Genomic DNA, 20,196 nt, shown 5'->3' on the forward strand with positions numbered 1-20,196 from the left:
CTTTTCTTTGACTTAAACCAAGCTTTTAAAGGTTTCTTTTGTAGTATCTATTAAGTCTAATGTCTGTCTGGTCTAATACACTTACAATAATACAGTCTTGCTTGCCTGAATTTAGATTAAAATAAATCAGAAGAGGAAAAACGGACAAGCCCTGGTGAGGAAACCATAGAAAAACTTAGATTTTATTTGACCAAAAATGCTCACAAAATCGAAATCTGAAAATCAAAGGTTTCTATGCAGTTCCTTCAGGTTTTACAGCAGTGCTTTTTCCCCAGACGTAGTCCATCTTGTGCACGTGAGCCTTTGAAGACTTGGAGAAGGTGCTTTTGGCTACATGTAGAGGAACAGACTTGCCACTGAGGAAGAGCTTATTGAGACACGCTGGGATGAGGGGAGCAGTGCTGGATTCTTCAGCGTTTTCTGTCAGATTTCTGGCATGAGCAAAAATATAGCCAGTCATGAAAGCGTCAAACCCTGCTCGGTGAGTTCCTCCTTCCGCTTTCTTCTCTTTTGGTCTAACAGGAGCTTCAGAGGATGCTTCTGCCTGAGATTCCTCATTTTCATTCATGCTGGCTGCTGTCCCAGGTTCGAACGCATGTGTGGCATCTGCTGGCTCAGAACTTGCGGTCTTCTCCTGATGTTCAGATGTGGGCACTGCCTGGTCCAGCTCAGTCTCTTCAAAGTGTGACCTTTTGCCCTGCGGGGAACTGCATGTTTCGGAGGGCCCTTGAGAACCTTTCTTTTTGTTCTTGCGCTTCCTCTTCTTCCTCTTGTCTTCTCTGGTCTTCTCATCGTGCTGGATTATAAGGTCTGTGTCATGTGACATGGAGCACTGAGAGCCATTAGGACACCATCCATACGCCTAGAGCAGAAAACCATTAACGAGCGTCACATTGTGTGCCATTAATAAATGCTGATAATTATTTTAAAATGATCATTTATCAATATTTACAGTACTGACATTGATCTTGATAGTACTTGATAATAAACAATATAATATTAATATTTTTTGGGAAACCACAATACAGGATTTTCAGGATTCTTTAATTATTAGAATGTCAAAAAAAAAAATGGAATTGGAGGAACTCACAGAGAACTGAACACAGACGTTGAGGGCACCGTCTGGATTCTGGTTGTCCAAGCATGGTCTGTAGTCTATGTAGGTCTGCATGTTGCCTGTATATTTACAAAACTCTAGGAACACATGACTCCCATTGCCACCTCCTGCAATGGCTTTGCTATTTTCCAGCTTACTGTGGAGGACAAAGAAATTACCTGAAATTTTAGCCAAAGCACAGACATGTACACTTTTTTGTATTTTTGACATGGAGATATTACACATACCACTTCTTATAGGCATATTCCAAGTATGAGGCTGTAAACCGCAGCTCATACTCCGTTGCATACTTGGTGTCATAGATGCCTGAGGGAAACATCTGGGACAGATCGGCAATGAAGGTGCCCAGTCGATCAGGAAGATGGGCATAAAAGCATTGGTACAAGAAGACCATGTCAATCAGACCATTATGGACCACTAAGGGCTTGTTGGCCCTAAGCAGTTCTACGAACAAGGAGCGCATGTTTACGCCATGGGCATCACCTCCCTAAAATAAGCAAAAGAAAAAAACAGTTGCTTGAAGTGTCATGAAAACCTAAAACACATTTTTTGTCATGTTAACATATATGAACAGGTTGCACATCAGTGAAAACAACTTTGGCACTCATTATGTCTATTATTATGGTTTAAGTGTCAAGTGTCTGAGCTTCTTTCTGGACTCAGACCAGTGCTGAAACAGGGGTTTCATAACACTTTAAGTCTCCAGATCTGAAAATATCAACGTTTTTCTTACCGGTTCAGTCATACTCACTTTATCATTACCCTTATAATAAGAAATGCCTTCAGCATATTGTTTGTTGAAGTCAAATCCGTGTTGTACAAGGAACTGCACTGACTGAGGTTCAATGATGTATTCCTCAGAACAAAGCAAGGTCAGATTGTAAACCTGTACCAGGTATGTGCTGTCCGCCTAGAAACAGGAAATGAACAAGAATCAAGGAAATATCCATTTACATAATAAAACTAAAAAAAATAATGTTAATGTTATAGACTTACTTTGTCGTCAAGCTTTTTATAACAAGCAAAGCCCAGTGAAAGTATGGAGCGTGTGCGAGCTGCATGGCATATGGCTTTGTACCGGTCTTCAATGGATCTTAAAAGGAAAGACATTTTTTAAAAATCATTATCACTTATCCAGACCTTTAGGATATTGGATAATAATATTTTACTCGCACAACTCACTCAGCTAGAAGTGCTTTCCTTGATCCAAGACCACTCAGTTCCTACAAGAGGCATGATTCATGAATTACTCTTATATCTCAGAAACGTACACTTTAATTTTTGCATTCGGTTGAGATTCTAAAAACAGAATGAGCTTTATCTTACCGTATCAATGGCGATGAATGAAGACGTTTTAATGGCTATCACAATTGCTGCCCACAACTCCTTAAAGTTATTTCCCAGCACATCTATAACTGGGACTATCATTGAGGATGACATTATATAAATTCGCCAGATAAACTAACATCTGAAAAACACAGCGAGTTTCTCTCGATTTTCAGCGCTATGTGTCGCCGCTGTTATTATAACAAAATTATTTTGCTGTCAATGCAGATAACTTACTGTAGACATGCTGAAAATGTCATTTCAGAGAGTAAAAAAATTACAACCGAAATTATCTACAGTATGCGTGTTCCCATCATTAGAGCGTCTACTTTTCACGTTTTTCCAGCTGCTCCTATATTTACTCCTTAAACGTCGTAAATCTGTTTTTCACACGTTCATAAATTCAATCGTTCGTCTAACATGTGAGAGTGCGAGTTTGTATACTTCCGGTTTTTTTCTTCTGTTTTACGAATATTTGGCATAAGGCGCGTTTCCGCTCCCTATTGGACTGGAGAGAGAAGTACATATGAAAATATAATCAATTACCTAAATAATATTAATTACTTTAAAATGGACTTGACAGATTAAGAGAAATTAATAAATAAAAATATAAATTAAATTATATCTATCTATCTATCTATCTATAAATGTATGTTTATTCTGCATTGCTTTGTTCTTTCTTTTACATTCCTGGGCCGGTTACGTAGTTTTTGTTTTGTATTTAACTGTTGTTACTGAACTCAATAATAGGCTACTGAAAAAAAAAAAACGAATAATCATGCCAGTTGAAAATGAAATGTAATCAAATATGAATCTAGACTTGAATAAGGAACGTGTGAAAAAAAGGCCATTTAAACATTTGTTTCCATGGTTCATGAAAATAAGAAAAATAATTCGCTAACTTTTTATCCCTTTGTCACAATCATTGGCCACAATGTGCGCTTAATGTGAACGAATTTTGTACAGGCATATCTAAAGTCAACTCGCAGAAACACGTCATCAAGTAGCCTATCGAAGTTACCGACGCCATTTTGGCTCAAACAAACTCCACATTTCACTTACTAGAAAAACATATTCGTCTTAAGAAATCGTATTTTATACTCAGTGCATTACAGAGGCTGTCCGTAAAGTCACTGCGTGCGTTTGCTAAAACAACTGCTGTATATTTTTCTGAATTGTAATGTATTTTTAATAATACACCTGCTAAATCATCTGCTAGCAGTCCGCTACGTGTCACCGCTGTTGTGCCCAGATGATAAGTTAAACATTTGGCGAATTTAAATAAAAATGGGTGGATGCTCCGCTCCAAATTGCTCGAACTCTACAACTATCGGAAAGCAGCTCTTTCGCTTCCCGAAAGACCCCGTGCGCATGAAAAAGTGGCTTGTAAACTGTCGGCGTGATTTTGTCCCGACTCCCTGCTCCAGACTGTGCCAGGCAAGTGAAGAGCACGCGAGTATTACATTCTGCAAAAGACAACAACACAGTCATTCTGCTGGCTTCCTTTCTCTGTAATCGTATATGTGTGCTTTTGTCACAAAGCTTCATTTCCGTGACTTGCAGGACCACTTTGAAGAAAGCCAGTTTGAGGAGATCGCCAGATCACCAGCAGGGGGAAGGAAACTCAAACCCAACGCGATCCCCACACTGTTCAATGTGCCCGATCCTCCCTCTCCTGTCACCCCTCAACCAGTGCTACCTGTTAAAAATGAGTCAGGTAAAGTTATTAGGACGGATCCTCAAGGGGACAAGGTGATGGAAAAATATTAGAGGGGAGGAAAATTTATGTTTTAATGCTTTTATCCCATGTTGTTTTTCCCCTAGTCCCCTACTCTTTATATGTGACGCAGGACCACAAAATCAGTCATAGGGGACATTTTGGAAATTGAGATTCATCTGAAAGCAGGATAAATAAGCTTTAAATTAATGCATGGTTTGTTAAGATCGGACAATATTTGGTCGAGATAAATCTGGAATACGAGGGTGCCAAATAAAATCTAAATACTGAGAAAGTCGCCTTTGAAGTTGTCCAAAAGTCCTTAGCAATGGCACATTGCTAATCGACAATTAAGTTTTGATATATTTACAGTAGGACATTTACAAAATATCTTCCTGGAACATGATCTTTACTTAATATCCTAATGATTTTTGGCATAAAACAAAATCGATAATTTTGACCCTGTATTGTTGGCTATTGCTACATATTATACACGTTTGATTTATGAATTGTTTTGTGGTCCGTTGTCACATATTTGAGCCAATTCACTGATAATTAACATTAAAAAAAACACTGTTGTGTTAGTGTATTTATTGGTATATATTAAGGCATGAATAAACAAAACAAATAATAATAATTATCATTATCTGTTATCCTCATGACATTCTAAATCATTTGCTGGGTGTCCTATGAAAGTTGAACCCTTAAATGAATACATGGGGTCTTTAGTGGACCCGGGAAGTCATCCACCGTCCTTCCCTCATTCATTTTTAGGTTAGACATCCACCTTCATAGTATTCTAAATGACAAGAAAACAAATCTGTAAAAGAATGTCTATTTTCTGTTTATTTTGTATTTTATGTAAAAGATCAAAGGGTCACTAGTGACCAGACATACGTAATAGTTTAAGTGTATATAATTTTTTTTTGTTCAACAGTGTTAAATATTCAGTATCTCAATAAGACATCCATCCATTACGCATTCTAAGGGTTAAACTGTTATTTTCTATGCAAAACATTGTCATAAAGAACAATTATGAAAATTTAGGGCACGAACAGTCCCTTTAAGGTCACTTTGTGTGCTGCAAATGAATATATTATATGATGTAATGTAGTGGAAAAGGACTTGAACATGGGGGACCATGGATATGCCCGTCGACAGCCGCCTGTGGATTCAGAGGAGGATGGGGTTCAGAGGACAGACGAGGAGCGACCCTGTTCTCTCTGCCAGCATTATAAAACCAAACTGGAGCAGCAACAGCAACACACAGTCAGACTACAGAGAGAGGTAACATTCCTTCTAATAAATCATAATCAATTTAAAAGAAAAAGCACATTTTCTCATTTCTTTGTTACACAGGCAGAGGAGATGAAGAAACGTCTTTACAAACTGAGTAAAATAGAGAAGGGGCTACAGGTGTTCCTGTTTGAGGATCAGATACGCGCCCTTACGTTGGCCAAGCGTTCTCGGAGAGCCGTGTGGTCCCATGATACTTTACTGACAGCCCGTAAAATCCGCTGCGCAGTGGGGGTTAAAGGATATGAGTACCTAAGGGAACTGGGCTACCCTTTACCTTCTTACAGGACGCTTTGCAATCGGCTGGAGCCCAAAATGATGGTGACCACGAGTATGCAGGACGAACTGGCAGAGCTCGGCCTGGGCATCATAACAGCGTGTGACAGTCCGGAGGGCAACGTGACGAGTGATGAACGACTGATTGGAGTCATGACCTGAAACGCTGTGTTTGTAGGAGACCGCGCCGATGCTTGACTGTTAAATCAGCCGAAGGCGGGACTCGCAGAAGATGTTTGTTTACGGGGTTAAGTTACGTTGGCTTGTTGTCATTGCATTTTGAAACCATTTGCATAAATACCACAACAGTCTGGAGATGATTCACTAACTAGTGTGTGTTTTCTTTAACAAATGAACTATTTTGGACGTGCTGCATCTGCCTGTGTAGTTGGAATCCCTTAAATGTTACCTATCTTAAGGAAATTGAGGTAAACTGAAATTTCAGCTGTTCGCAGAATCATAACAATGTACCCTGAAAACCAAATGTTATCACTCTAAACTTGATTTTTGCTACCGAGACAAAGATATTCGAATGTTTTTGCTTGTTTCTGTGAGAGGAAGCTGACAAACGAGACTTCTGTCACTTCTTATAAAGTGGTATATTGCTGTTTTAAAGTGATGTAAATCTGGTGTACGAGTTTAGTAGCCCAAAAGATAGCACATATTTATAGAGCCACCACAGATGATTCATGCAGTTGCCAAACGGAAGGGAACTGTTCTGAATAATACACTTCTGTCTTTCTGCAAACCAGAGTTTCTGGTTTTTGTGTTCATGTTTGCCATCTGTCTGTACAGTTTTATTTCAACAGCTCTCTGATGGATCCTTGTCAACTGTTTGTCTTGAAGGCATAGTTCGCCCAAAAATAAACTTTTTTTTTTTTATTCACCCACATGTTGTTCAAAGACTGTTGGATTGACTTTCTTCTGTGGAACACATAAGATTGTTGGTAACCAACAGTTTTTGTTGTCTTTAACATTTTTTTATGGAAGTGTTTACAAAAAAACATTATTAGGGCTATTTGAGGAACATTTAGAGTTAAACAAGTTTAATTAAATGAGACCAGTTTTATTAAAAGAGGAAAAACCCTGAATGTTTCGTGCTCGTGGGACCCGTCCACTTTTGTGTTGGCGCTCGTGTCTGTACTGAAGGTTGTTTGTTACTCCATTGATTAAAGAGTGTACTTTGGCCCAGTCATTTCAAGGATAAAACACTGTTGGTTGCAAAACTAAAATCAATTCCTCTGCCCGTGGGATAGTGTAAGATCTTTCAAGAATGTTTCGTCAAGAGTAAATCTCAGATTACCTTTGGTGTATTAAGAGCAAACCCAGAAAAAAATCTACTTTATTTTCACATTTATTTAGCATGTGTGCACATCTGAGACCCTTGGTCAAGTGGATGTTAAGGGGAAAATAATGAACTGACAACTAGTCACATGGATTTTAATATCTATGATGAATTACTTGTAATAATACTATGTATTAGCTATACAGTATTTGGAAAACACTGGTCACTGAATCCATTGCATCATCTCCACAGGAAAGTCAATTTACCCATGCACTTGTTTTTCACGTGATGTGATCACTGAATGATTAGCTCAAGTAAACAGTAATGAAAACTGCCAGGGAGAAAGAAAACCAAATACAACTTTAATGAACTTCCATCAATTTATGGTTAAATCTTTTTCCAAATGTCACCTCAACTATCCTGAAGGTCAATCAAAGCATTGCAGCAGTGTTAAAACAGCATTTTGACACTTTAGATGTAGATTTAAAACATATCTAATCCAAGAATGTTTATTGCATTCTTTACTTCATGCTATAACTGTAGTCTTTTTATATAAAAGGGCACACAGAAGTGTCAGTCATTTGTATATTAAGTGAGCTGATTTAATGGTAATACCCCATGGCAAGGTATGACAAAATTAGTTTTAAAAAATCTTGTTCAGTTTGTTATCAGTCAGTGTGTTTATCTTGTATTCATATTTATCTTGGACCACTTTGTAGTCCACCAGTCCCTGATCCTATCTTTTACTGGTTTGTTCTGTTTGTTTAGGGGGAGGTTTGTCCAGATTGAGGCCTTTAAAAATGCGGACCAGACAACTTACCCTAATTTTCTTTATTTCTGACCCAGAGGAGGCCAAGGGGCACAGCTTGAGGTTGAGCTTGAGTTTTTTGTGTATGCATGAATGGGATAAAATGAATGTAAAACTAACTGAAACATCAAAGTAATTGACTGTGTAGTATTTTAGTTTGACTGGTGGTTTTTGTTTGCAGCTATAGCGGAGGGTGAAGTTCAGCAGGCATGATGCAGGCTCTCTGGGCTCTGTGGTTGTCTGCTTTTCCAGCTCTGCTTTGGGCTTCACCGCTGTTTCTGGAGAAGGAAAGCAATGGCTCCAGAATCTGTAAGCCTGCTCCGAAGTGGGAGATCGATGACGAGGTTCCGATGCAGGACCTTCTAGGAAATGTAGTTGTTGTGGCTCTTCTTAAAGCGAGCTGACATTTCTGTCTCACGCAGGCTACCAGGTGAGAGATCTGGTGCTGTGCAATTCACTGGCTTATTCTTCAAAGTGATGCCTTTCCTAGTTAGAGATTTTTAGCAAGCAAGAAAAGAAACTATTAGAAAGAGACCTAATTTCTACACTTTTTAATTGGATAGTTCACCCAAAAATTATAATTTTGTCATCATTTATTCCTGTATGAGTGTCGTTCTCATGTTGAATGTATTTCTGTTTGGTTTTTTTAAATATAATTTTTGGGTGAACTATTCCTTTAAATCTGTTTACTATGCAAAATGTATTATACAAACGTAATCATACAAATTACAGTATATAAACGTTATCAAATTAATAAAAATATATGATAAAAATACTATGTATGTGAAGGACAGACATTACAGCCAATCTGTATAATGGCCCTCCATATTTCTAATATAATTTCAGGGTTTGTGTTGCTGTGGTCAGTCAGTTAAATCTGCTTGTGTTCTCTTGCTTGTGTTTCGGAAGGTTGGGAAAGCTGCGTGACAAGCTGGCCCGTGGCAAGCTGGCTAACATATCGTTCCTGGTTGTCAATGAGCAGGACGCACAGTCCAGGGCCATGTACTGGGAGCTGAAGAGGAGGACGGCAGAGGGCATCCCTGTGTATCAGCAGACCCCACTGCAAAACAACGTCTGGGAAATCTTGGAGGGAGACAAGGATGATTTTTTAGTATATGACAGGTATGGGCTAAACACACTTCTAAATCCATCCTGAAATATGTCCAGTCTTACTAGTGTCTCTTTAGAGTTTTGTACTCATATGAAGGTTATCTCAAGCATTGTTTTCTGTGTTCAATATCATGGTCATTCTTTAGTGTTTCCTTTCTCCACAGATGTGGACATCTCACCTTCCACATTGTCCTGCCCTACAGCTTCCTTCAATACCCTTATATAGAAGCTGCCATCAGGGCCACATACCACAAAAATATATGCAACTGCTCAGTGAGTCAAAATATTCAAGTTTCAGAAAGTGCTGCATTTATGAAGTGTTTGCAAAAAAAAAAAAAAAAAAAAAAAAAATCATTTATTGAAATTCTCTTCCAGTTACATGCAAACTCCTCCCTATCGGAAGGCTTCGAGAACAACAAAAGCAAACCTAAAGAAGTGAACAACCATAAGACTAACCATACAGGGCCTGTAACTGTTCACCATCATCACCATAATCATGAGCATCATCATAATCAACATGTGCATTATCATCAGCACCAACATGTGCATCATCATCATCATCATTATCATCAAAATAAAAATAACATCACAGGTGATTCAGATGTGACCAGAGCACCAAAGAAACCAATCCAGCATTCACATCAAGAACATAGTCATCACACAAGATAGTTGTTGTTGTTTTCTCGATAATTGTTGTATTTTAGCTTAAAACTTTACTTTTTTATCTATATGGAGCTGCTCTTGTGTCAGACCTTATATTTACCTTTAAGGGGAATTCAGTGGGTTCTCATTGCTCTTAATGAAGTGTGCACTTTAAACCTGAGTCAGGGGTCTGCATACGGATGTTGAGCAGAAGAGTCATTTACACTAGACTTCTGTTTTCCTGCTTCCTTCAAGAGAATATCTAAGAGTGCTGAATGCAAGAGTTTGCTATTTGTATTACTTGTTTACTGCCTTGTATTTATGTGATCATACGATGTGTTAAGGAAATATGTTTATGACCCAAAGTTGTATGCAAGGAGCTGCATAAAAATAAATCTACATCAGCATTTATTATAACTACCAAAGCATCTACCATGTGTCATTTTTCTTGTCTGAACCTTTAGCTGATACTGTGCTGTTGAATTTGGAAATGATTTGTCTCTAGCTACTGGGTTTATGGTTACATTTATGGTCATCCAGGTTGGTCCAAGATGATCTATTTTAGAAGCTGGGGCTGGGACTGACCTGGTAGACTTTGATCATGCTGGACAGGGCTAGTTGACCACCTTGGACAAGGAACAAACCAGCTACATGCTCCACAAAACCAGCCGTCAACTCATATAATGTATTTAAGAATGTGAACAAAGCATCACTTTTCAGAGAAGACAATTACAGCCTGTAATTAGAGCATTAAATTGAGATTAAAAGAAAGAAAGAAATCTGCCTATTAGTAACATTATTACTAAGTTTGAGAAGTCATTTGAAGGTTACTTTATAAAACTAGGCTTAAAAACAGTATTGATTGTGCAGCCTATTAATTAGGCTTAATTGATAGTGTCCATAAAAAGCAACTGTTAAATAGCTAATGTGGTACAACGCTCAAAATAGCTGATGGTAAAGAATAAAGTTATCCAGGGGATTTTGGCAGGCCTTCTCTGTTTTGGGGGAGGATACAAAGCCCAAACTCCTTAAAGGGTTAGTTCAACCAAAAATTAAAATAGGCTTGTGTTTTACTCACCCTCAAAGCATCCAAGGTTTATGTGACTCTCTTATTTCATACGGTTCCATTCAGAGTTATATTAAAAATTTTCCTGGCCCCTCCAGTCCTTTCAATGGGGGTCAGCGGGTGTTTGTTGCATCCTTTATAAAATGTCCCTCACATGGCTACGGGAGGTGAATACAGGCCTCCTGTAGTGAATCCATTTGTTTTTGTTAGATAAATATCCATATTCCAATAAACACCTTTGGTAATAAACACCTTTTTCTCACTTCCGCTGACTGTCGTAAGCGGAAGACATTTTTACATTACAGTTTGATGTGTACTACTCAGAAACCCCCTTGGCAATGAGGATAAGCACATTATTTTTATAGAAATGATTATATTTTCCCCCAAGAAGTTAATGTTTATGCATCAATATACTAAATATATTTGATATTTGATAGCATTGTTTATGAATGTCTTATTATGTGTATAACATAATGAGTAAATGGCATTATCATCAGGTGTTCTGAGGAAGAAGGCCAATCAACTTACTTTTTTGCATGTGTATCATCATGGTTTTCAACTGGGCAGGGGTCAAGTATTAAGTGTGGGAGGGCAGTGTAAGTGTTCTTACCTTGGAGTAAGATTTTTTTATTTACATGCAACAGTCCACTTAGACCAATGTTACAATATTATACTATCAATCATGAGACATTTATGCAAAGGTAGTGCCAAGTAATTGAAAAGAGTTTAAGTTTAAAGAAATAGTTCACACAAAAAGCAGAATTTGCTAAAAATGTACTCACCCTTAGCCCATTCAAGATGTACTTGAGGTGTTCCCAGTCAGAACAGTTCATGAGAAATGTACCATTACATAATTTGCACATCTATGGATCCACTGCAGTGAATGTCGTCAGAATGAGAGTCCAAATGTCACGTAAAGTGAAAAGCTACATGCTTGTAATTGAAATATACACCATTAATCCGTCATCATCTTTGTCCTATCACATCAAAATCCACAGACATATTTTTTAGAACTGTTTTGGACTGTTTCCCCTTGTAAATTGTTAATCTGTGCATGTTTCTCTCCTGATTCATACAAAATGTCTTTCTCTGGAAAAAGCAACATTTTGGAACGAAAAATTTTAGCCTGAAACAACCATTTGAAGTTAAAAAAAAAATCCTAATAATTAATGTATTACCAACACAGTTTTTTTTTCTTCACACGATGTTAATTGATGGACTGGAGTCGTGTGGATTACTTGTGGATTAATGTGATGTTTTTATCAGCTGTTTGGACTCTTAATCTGACGGCACCCATTCACTGCAGAGGATCCATTGGTGAGATGGAGTGCTAACTTTCTCCAAATCTGTTCAACTGATCTACATCTTGGATTTTAAGGTGAACTATTCTTAAAGGGGGTGAAATGCTATTTCATGCATACTGAGTTTTTTACACTGTTAAAGAGTTGGATTCCCATGCTAAACACTGACAAAGTTTCAAAAACTAAGTTGTACATTTGAAGGAGTATTTTTGTTCCCAAAATACTCCTTCCGGTTTGTCACAAGTTTTGGAAAGTTTTTTTCGAGTATGGCTCTGTGTGACGTTAGATGGAGCGGAATTTCCTTATATGGGTCCTGACGTACTTCTGCCGGAAGAGCGCGCGCTCCCATATAGCGAGGCTGAGCAGCACAGACATTTCATTGATCAGAGGGAGAGCGTCGCGAAAAGTCACAAAAGAAGTGTGTTTTTGGTTGCCAGGGCAAGACAACCCTGCACAGATTACCAAAAAAAAAAAAAAAAAAAACAGCATTAAGGGACCAGTGGATGGAGTTTATTTTTACAGAGCATCAACGGAGTTGTGCAAGTGTTTTTGTTTGTTCCCTGCATTTCGAAGATGCTTGTTCACAAGGCCCAGTTTGACGACGGATTTGCGTATCGTTTATTTCTTAAGGATGATGCAATCCCAAGGAAAAAGGGTCACGATGGTGTGTTGGAACCGCAGGCGGTGAGTAAAACTGCTTCAAATATCTCTGCCTCCTTGTTAGTGCGTCCCCTCCCATGCCAGAGACCCGGGTTCGAGCCCTGCTCGGAGCGAGTCGTTGCTGCTGCTGCTTTCGTTCAGTTTCAGCCTCTGGATCTGATTCTGGATCATAAATAAACGGCTGAATCTGACTGTAAGCCATGGTTTGTTTTGGATGATGGGTTTTCCCTCACGGTAATGTCACAGCTTCCACATGCTCTCAACACAAAAGCCTATTCGCGCTCGTGATTCTTTAGCTCCGCCCACACGTCACGCCTCCAGCGGCTCGTGTTTTTCCGGGAAAAATCGGTACAGACTATCTTTCTCTTATGAATATAATAAAACTAAAGACTTTTTGGATTTATGAAGGATGCAGTACTACTCTATATGTACTCAAGATTAACATGATATTGAGTGAAAACGAGCATTTCACCCCCCCCCCCCCCCCCCCCCTTTAACATTGGGTAACATAAACTATAAGGCTGAAGGTCCAAAAGTCTGAGACAACATTTGAAATAATTAATTAATTTAAATCTGGTATTAAACTAGCACAAAAGTTTCTATTGAAGCATAAGATGTTGATTAGATCATGTCAAATCACGTTAAATCTTGTTAATTTTCACTCAAATTATGCAAAATTTCATTTAGTTTTTTGTTTTTTTGGACCCCACTATATGTACGGTAATCAACTAAGAATTTGTTCAGCTCCTTAATGTGATTCTCCATTTTGGGGTTGATTTAGGTGCAGTAGCACTCTGAGACCACTAGGTGGTGTATTGCTTCAGAAATGGACAATGAAAGTATTGTGAAATGCATGTGGTATTGTCTTTATGTTAGGCAACTGATGTAATATCTCATGGACGTTTGCTATTTTATTCAGAGTTCCATATGTTCTGAAGTGTCAAGGCAGAGAATGATTTACTAAAGATGTTCTCTCTCCCTCTGCGTTCCATGTTGGCCTCATAAACTCTTTTGTTCATGTGGTAATGTATGTGTACTATGGTCTGGCAGCATTGGGTCCCCAAATCCATAAGACCGTGTGGTGGAAACACTACCTCACTTCACTTCAGCTGGTGAGACTTTTTTATTTATGGAATAATAATTTAACATAAAAACCCGGTCAATTGTATCACTCTCTTTCTCTGTCCCCCTGAGCTCCAGTTCTTCATCGTGACCATTCACACTGCAGTCCGTCTCTATGCTGACTGTGACTTATAGTGCTCGGCTATGCCTTCAGCCTGATCGCTTTGTTCAGTAACTTTTATTGTCAGAACTACATTACCAAGAAGACATAGATGGCATGACAGCATGAAGATATATTATATACTGTGACTATTTGAATAAAAATGTGTCATCCATTGATCCACAATATGGGGATTGTGACTGTCTTAAGGACTGTGTTTAATCCTTTATCTCCGATCCATTTGTCTGTGTATTCTCCCCTCCTCCAAACAGAGTCCGTACAACCCCTACACCCCATCCCCCTCTGGTCATTAGGGATTGAGACCCTGCAACGCTCTAGTGATCTGGCCAAATTGAAATAAACCCGAGTCCACCTTCTGCTCCTCACTCACTTATTTATCTAATCTCCCGCTGTGACACTTCATTTATTTTACCACTCATTGGATCAGGTCAACCAATCACAGTGTAGCTGGGGGGAGTGGCTTATTTGAGACTCTGCCTTCTCTACAGCTGCCCTCTTCTACCAGGTCTTAAACCTAGACAGAATTTTACCTCTGAAAGGCACTATATATATATATATATATATATATTGAAATTTAATACATAATAGTAATTACATGATTTAATAATAATATGTGGGGGGTAATTAAAAAAAAATAGTAAATGACATTTATCTGAAAGTGTAACAATGCAAACAGGTTATCTGTAAAGAGTAGGTTTAGGTTTAAGGTTAGGGTTGGGTTAGGGGATAGAAAATATTGTTTGGTCAGTATAGAAGTAATAGAATTTTATGGAAGGTGTGTGTGTGTGTGTGTGAATTTCTTTGAATTTCAATTGCTTTTCATTTTACTTCATTACATTTATATTAAATTGCAATTATGCACTGTATTTGCTACCTCAGTTCAAAGTTAGTCATTTAATCAGAATTCAAAAGGCATTCTCAAATCAATTGTGAATGGCACACAAGAGTGAACACCTGTCACGCTGGAAAATCAATGGTGTAGAGAGAACACTTCTCCTGAAAAATTGCTCCAGCCAGCTCTGAAAAGTAAGTGAAGGCCTACTCCAAAAATACTGGGCAAGTACCCTGTTACCTGAGTGACATGTGTCAAAACAGAGAAAATGTCCTTTCACTGCAGGGGAAGGTAATAGCATGGAATTGCGGACTATTTTGCACTATAACATTCTAGACTCCTGCATAAAATTAGATGGTTTTATAGATGTCTAAAAACAGTGCTCTTCCAAATTACCTCTTAAATGTAATGCAGTTTTATTATTTGCTCTATTAATAGCTTCTCAAAAATAGCATTTTATTTGCAAGCAACATATCTCCACAGAACAGGTATAGGGTTGTGCCTCAGCTTTAATGCAGTTTGAAGAATACATTGAATCCAAATAAATATGTGAAAGCTCTCACCTGTCTGTCATTCAAATAAAGGCGGCACAAGCTCCTCTCCAACATGTCACTCATCTGACAAAATGTGCCCAGGTTGCATTTCACCAGTTGAAGTTTACATTCCCCACAGTGCCATCAACGTGGCGACTCTTTATGAATCCCACAGTCCAGTGCGGTAAACACAGTTCTCAAGGTGCACCTCTAAATGTCACTTTCCCTGCAAGATGCCAGATGAAGGCCATCCTTTAATGTTGCTGTCACTTTAAGTTGCAGCCATTCTTTCCTCTGCCTCCCTTTGTTAAGAGCAAGAAACGAATGTCTCTGATGCAGGCTGACAGAAATGGGAGTGCTTGTAAAGATGAAAAGAAGATGAGGAATCTATTCACCTCCCTCCCTCAACATTCTTTTGTTTAGAATTTGATGGTCATACTTTTTTAAAGAGCAGCAAAGGATGCCAGAAGGTTTTGTGTTTTGGTTTTGTGTTTAAAGGGGTAATATGATGCAATTAAAATTTTTCCTTCCTCTTTGGAGTGTTACAAGCTCTTGGTGCATAAATAAGACCTTTAAAGTTGCAAAGACTAAAGTCTCAAATCCAAAGAGATATTCTTTATAAAAGTTGAGTCAACCACACCCTCCTAAAAAGCCTTGTTTAAACATGCCCCCAAATGTCTACATCAATGTGTGGGAGGATTTGCATAACACCGCCCAAATGTTCACACAAAGAAAGATGCTGTGTGTTTCGTTGTGAAAGCGACTCTACTTTGTTTGGTCTTCCAAGATAGATAGATAGATAGATAGATAGATAGATGCCATTGTAGTTTTGGAGCTAAAAACTTAGTCACTCCATTGCTCTTCTGTTTTCTCACCACATATAAAACCAGAGTGTTCCTTCTGTTGTGCACTTTAGTGTGGTGTTGTGTTCTAGCTGGGGTCAGTTTCCTCCACCAAAAGCCGCCCTCTCAGTCTGAACTGTAATTAGTAATCACTCAGAGAGGGGCTGAGACCTCCTCTCCGCCGCCTGTTGGTAATCACACATGCCCTGAGTACCAGCAAATGAACCGCCGATGATGATGCTTAGGTACGGTACGGTTTTCTCACACAAAGAGGGTTAACAAGAAGGTTAGCAAAGCTCAGCCACTGCCACTCTCAGCTTCCCTGAGAATCTCCAGCAGCGGTCGCAGAGTGGTCCAGCGGATGTGGTGTCAGCGAGGTGGAGGGCTAATGTGAGGTCATCGTGCTGGTGTCATTGTGTTTCAGTTCAGACTGCAGGAAGATCTGCTTAGGATAGTGAGGGTTTTATAGAAAGAGTGCTGAGGACACAACCTGGCCTGACCTGACCTGTATACACACACAAACACACACACATAAAGGATGTTGTTGATGGAGCGGTGTTAAGTGTGCTCCTTATCTAAAGAAAGCAGACCTTAGACCACATTAACATTTTAGTAATGCTTTTGTTTTTGTTAAATGATGTAGGCTATAGCAAGACATAAATACATAAATAGTCTTACTTGTCACGTTTTCATCAAAATTACAGAAGATCCTTAATAAAAGTACTGCTGTCGGGTATAAAATATAGCAGGAAGTAAACGTTAATAATAGAATAAAAATCACACACATGCAACACTTCAACAAGGCCTGAATAATATTAAGAAGCACTTGACAAAATCACGATTATGGGAAACCCAAACGGGGTACATGTAGCCTACATAGTAATGCAGCAAACAAAAGAGTTCATTCATCGCTCAAGACAAATGTGTTTTAATACTATGGTAATACTCATGTGTATTTATCTTTTATTTAAATCTTAGCATATGCTGAAATTGACTTCTTGCACAGTTCTTCATTTAGACGTGTCTGCAGAACTTCTATATGTTATTTATGTGCTCAATGCACATATTAAGAGATCAGTTTGTCAGAACACATGGCTCTGTTTCATTTGCTCATTGATCACGTTTCTCGCAGGGGAGGTTATTTTTATGGTGCTTTATTAAGGAAGAAAGAGAACCCATCTGTCTTATATACTATTCTATAATATAAAGTGGGGGTATAGCCTAAATGAGGATGCTATAAAACCAGTCGCACCAAAGCTCTGAGTCTGAGACACACATGCAATACAACAATGCATGTGCACTTGCTGATTTTGGAAAGGCATGAGTGTGGTCTGTGGATGAGTGTGGGTTTTTTTGTGACCCACAGAAAGCTGTACAGGTGTGCTGATAATGGCTTTGTTATTGGTAACTTTATTACTGTGTGCACTATCCCATTAATCCTGCAAGCAGACATGCTTATCTGATTGCATGCAGTGAGCACACATACATCTCAATAATCGCAGTTCTAAAACTGCAAAAATGTTGTTTTCAATACACTGAGCAGATGTAAGGAAATTGTGTGGGTCAGCTCTCAGTGGGCCTGGCCTTACTGAGGCCTGGTCTGTTTGTGCAGGCCCAGTCGTCATCTTTCCCCCCTTTCTGCATTATTCACCATGAGGTGACCAAGGGGAAGCACTCTCTCTCTCTTCTTGTCCTCCATTGGAAATGATTTTTGCCTTGCATCGAAGCACATTTCGCTTGACACAAAGACAAAGGACCTTGCACACATGTGCATCTATTGGGTCCCTCACAATATTAAACATTAATGCTAGCATAATTTTTGTGGTTCCCAAGGAGCCTAGGAGTGCAGGCCCGCAGTCATCAGTGAGTTATGTGTTTTTCCCAATGGCGAAAAGATTGTCAAAATCAATTGTGCGCAGGGCAGAGAGACAACTCAGTGTTTAAGGCCGTGTTTAAGAGCTTAGCAGTAGGCTAGAGCAGGGATAATTGTAGCACTCTTTGGTTTTACTTAGAAAATGTTTCATTTGTCATTAAATAATAGGTTGGAAATAATCTAGCTAACCATTCACAAAAGCACATTCTTAGTACCTATCAGAGGTGTGTGGTCAAATAAAATACAATAAAATAACTAAATAAAATGTTTAAAAAGGATACTTAATATAATTAAAAAAATAAAAGATAATATTAAAAAAATTATTAAAACATCTGAATTATGTTACATAAATATTTTATAAATGTTACATATTTTATTAAACTTGAAACTGCAAAAACCATTTAAATGTGTAAGAACATCCGTGCAATACAACAGCAGTTTAAAATCTATGCTGTCTTCTGAAGGAGAGATAACTTTTAAAATATATTTGATCTATGATAAATTAAATCATGATCCTAAAACTTAAAATGACTTAACTCAGTCAGAGCAAGCTTTATTATTATTATTATTTATTTATTTATTTATTTATTTTGAGATCTGTGTATAACAAATGAAATTTCTTGTTTTTTGAAGGAGGGAAGAAGAGGACTGTATGTGCACATGCATGATCCGGTGAGTTATTATCGATGTTCCATTCAGAGAGTGCAAAAACATCCTTATTAATAGAACATTCCACATCAACTATTAAATCTGTTTGCCTTTTTACTCTCATCTCTCTTTAAGCAAAGTTTCTCCTTCATAGATGTGCACAAACATTCGCATGTACTGAAAGAAGTCTCTTATGCTCATCAAAACATTTTTTGATCAAATATACAGAAAGATGGTGAAATATTAAAATGTAAGATAACACCATAACTCCAGTCTCTCTTCAGTGATCTTTTAGAATTCATACTAATATGCCAATTTGGTACATAAAAAAAAAAAAAAAACATCACTTAACCATTTTGAAAACGGTTGTGCTGCTTAATATTTTTGCGGAAACCTTGATACTTTTTTGATTAATAGAAAATTCAAAAGAACAGCGTTTATTTCAAATATGAGAATTATTTTACTGTCACATTTGATCTGTTTTATACATCCTTGTTGAATAAAATGATTAAATTCTTGGGGGAGGGGGAAACACACTGACCCCAAACTTTTAAACGGAAATGTTAATATGAGTTTATGTGCAAGTATGTGCATGTTTCTTTGTGTGCGGATGAACCTGTGCATCCACCTCATGCCTTACACATGCACAGCGAGCGTTCTGTCAGTTCGCCAGCTGCATGAGTGAGCAGATTCTACATTTAGCCAGCCATTATTTATGTGCTGCGCAGACCCGGCCCCACCGAGCACGGCAAGACACTTTAACATCAAAGCCAACCGAGCAGGGCCTCCACTTTCCCATAGGAACATGCTCTTTTGATTCCCTTCTATCTCTTCCCCTCTCTCTACGTCGAGTGTTTCCCCTCACCCCAGCGCGAGCTTCCAGGGTCACCTGACGCAGAGCAGGGGCCTGCCGAGGGTTGGTCTTCTCCTCCTGGGCCTGCCGTGCCTGTGAATTACAGCGCCGTTCCACGTTATTAAACATGACACTCCACCAAGATAATGGAGGCTTTCTTCATCCCCATTTGAAATCCTAATCTCATTTCTTTGATTAATAGGCGCTGATCTGCATATCAAGGGCTCTTGTTAATTTACTCCAGCAAAACCCCCATTTTTATGATGCAATTGCAAAAGAGATGGAGAGAGATTGCGAGGGGGTTGAGCCCATATCAGTGCTCCCAGTCTCATCCCTCCTCCTTCTCACGGTGATATGATGCATGCGGAGTGAGATGAAAGTGCTGGGGTATAAACATGGGGGCAGCGTTTCTGATATGTGAGTGATATGGTGCCTTTTTGTGGATGCAGATCTCTTCTGGATCATCTCTGCAGGTTTGGCATTCCACTCAGCGCATTATGTGAGGGAAGACAACGCCCCTCCGTTCTGCTTCCTGAACATTTCAAATCACAAGCAAGAGTGCCTTCATTTCACCACGGGCCTTCAGCAGTTTTCAAAGACCTTGCGCACATCTCCATTATTCCCTTTTATGTTATCTAGCAGTCCATCTCACAGTCACTCTCTCTGCCTCAGAGAGAACCTCAGAACCGGCCGAACGGTGATGTTACTTTATAACCTTCCCACAGATAAACAAAGTAGGCCTGCATTGCGATTCTTATTTATGAGTCT

General features: G+C 38.7%; 3 protein-coding genes across 3 annotated transcripts; 2 read left to right on the forward strand and 1 right to left on the reverse strand.

The window, feature by feature from the left end:
* Nucleotides 1-155: 155 nt before the first annotated feature.
* toe1 (target of EGR1, exonuclease) lies at nucleotides 156-3,113 on the reverse strand. Its single transcript, XM_052547835.1, has 7 exons — nucleotides 2,444-3,113; nucleotides 2,300-2,340; nucleotides 2,114-2,210; nucleotides 1,869-2,027; nucleotides 1,345-1,604; nucleotides 1,091-1,253; nucleotides 156-862 (listed from the first exon to the last, which is right to left on the reverse strand). Exons 1-7 carry the CDS (start codon nucleotides 2,555-2,557, stop codon nucleotides 233-235), a joined length of 1,464 nt encoding a protein of 487 aa, XP_052403795.1. The 5' UTR covers nucleotides 2,558-3,113; the 3' UTR covers nucleotides 156-232.
* A 324-nt stretch (nucleotides 3,114-3,437) lies between these two features.
* Nucleotides 3,438-6,927, forward strand: si:ch73-382f3.1 (uncharacterized protein LOC100151273 homolog). Its single transcript, XM_052547836.1, has 4 exons — nucleotides 3,438-3,880; nucleotides 4,007-4,160; nucleotides 5,275-5,447; nucleotides 5,520-6,927. Exons 1-4 carry the CDS (start codon nucleotides 3,731-3,733, stop codon nucleotides 5,892-5,894), a joined length of 852 nt encoding a protein of 283 aa, XP_052403796.1. The 5' UTR covers nucleotides 3,438-3,730; the 3' UTR covers nucleotides 5,895-6,927.
* An 802-nt stretch (nucleotides 6,928-7,729) lies between these two features.
* Nucleotides 7,730-10,002, forward strand: selenop2 (selenoprotein P2). Its single transcript, XM_052547837.1, has 5 exons — nucleotides 7,730-7,888; nucleotides 8,007-8,255; nucleotides 8,735-8,947; nucleotides 9,100-9,208; nucleotides 9,311-10,002. The coding sequence occupies exons 2-5, from the start codon at nucleotides 8,035-8,037 to the stop codon at nucleotides 9,602-9,604; spliced, it is 837 nt and encodes a 278-aa protein (XP_052403797.1). The 5' UTR covers nucleotides 7,730-7,888; nucleotides 8,007-8,034; the 3' UTR covers nucleotides 9,605-10,002.
* The last annotated feature ends 10,194 nt before the right edge of the window (nucleotides 10,003-20,196 follow it).

Source organism: Carassius gibelio, chromosome B2 (assembly GCF_023724105.1).
Source record: "Carassius gibelio isolate Cgi1373 ecotype wild population from Czech Republic chromosome B2, carGib1.2-hapl.c, whole genome shotgun sequence".
In the NCBI taxonomy this organism is placed as follows: domain Eukaryota; kingdom Metazoa; phylum Chordata; class Actinopteri; order Cypriniformes; family Cyprinidae; genus Carassius; species Carassius gibelio.

Bases quoted from the DNA above. Each gene is read 5' to 3' on its own strand.
- toe1 (XM_052547835.1), bottom strand. From the start codon at position 2,557: ATGTCATCCTCAATGATAGTCCCAGTTATAGATGTGCTGGGAAATAAC. The intron at 2,341-2,443 runs GTAAGATAAAGC...TGCCTCTTGTAG, and splicing joins CATTCATCGCCATTGATACG to GAACTGAGTGGTCTTGGATC. The intron at 1,605-1,868 runs GTGAGTATGACT...TGCTTATTTTAG, and splicing joins ATTATAAGGGTAATGATAAA to GGAGGTGATGCCCATGGCGT.
- si:ch73-382f3.1 (XM_052547836.1), top strand. From the start codon at position 3,731: ATGGGTGGATGCTCCGCTCCAAATTGCTCGAACTCTACAACTATCGGA. The intron at 3,881-4,006 runs GCAAGTGAAGAG...CGTGACTTGCAG, and splicing joins CCTGCTCCAGACTGTGCCAG to GACCACTTTGAAGAAAGCCA. The intron at 4,161-5,274 runs GTAAAGTTATTA...GATGTAATGTAG, and splicing joins ACCTGTTAAAAATGAGTCAG to TGGAAAAGGACTTGAACATG.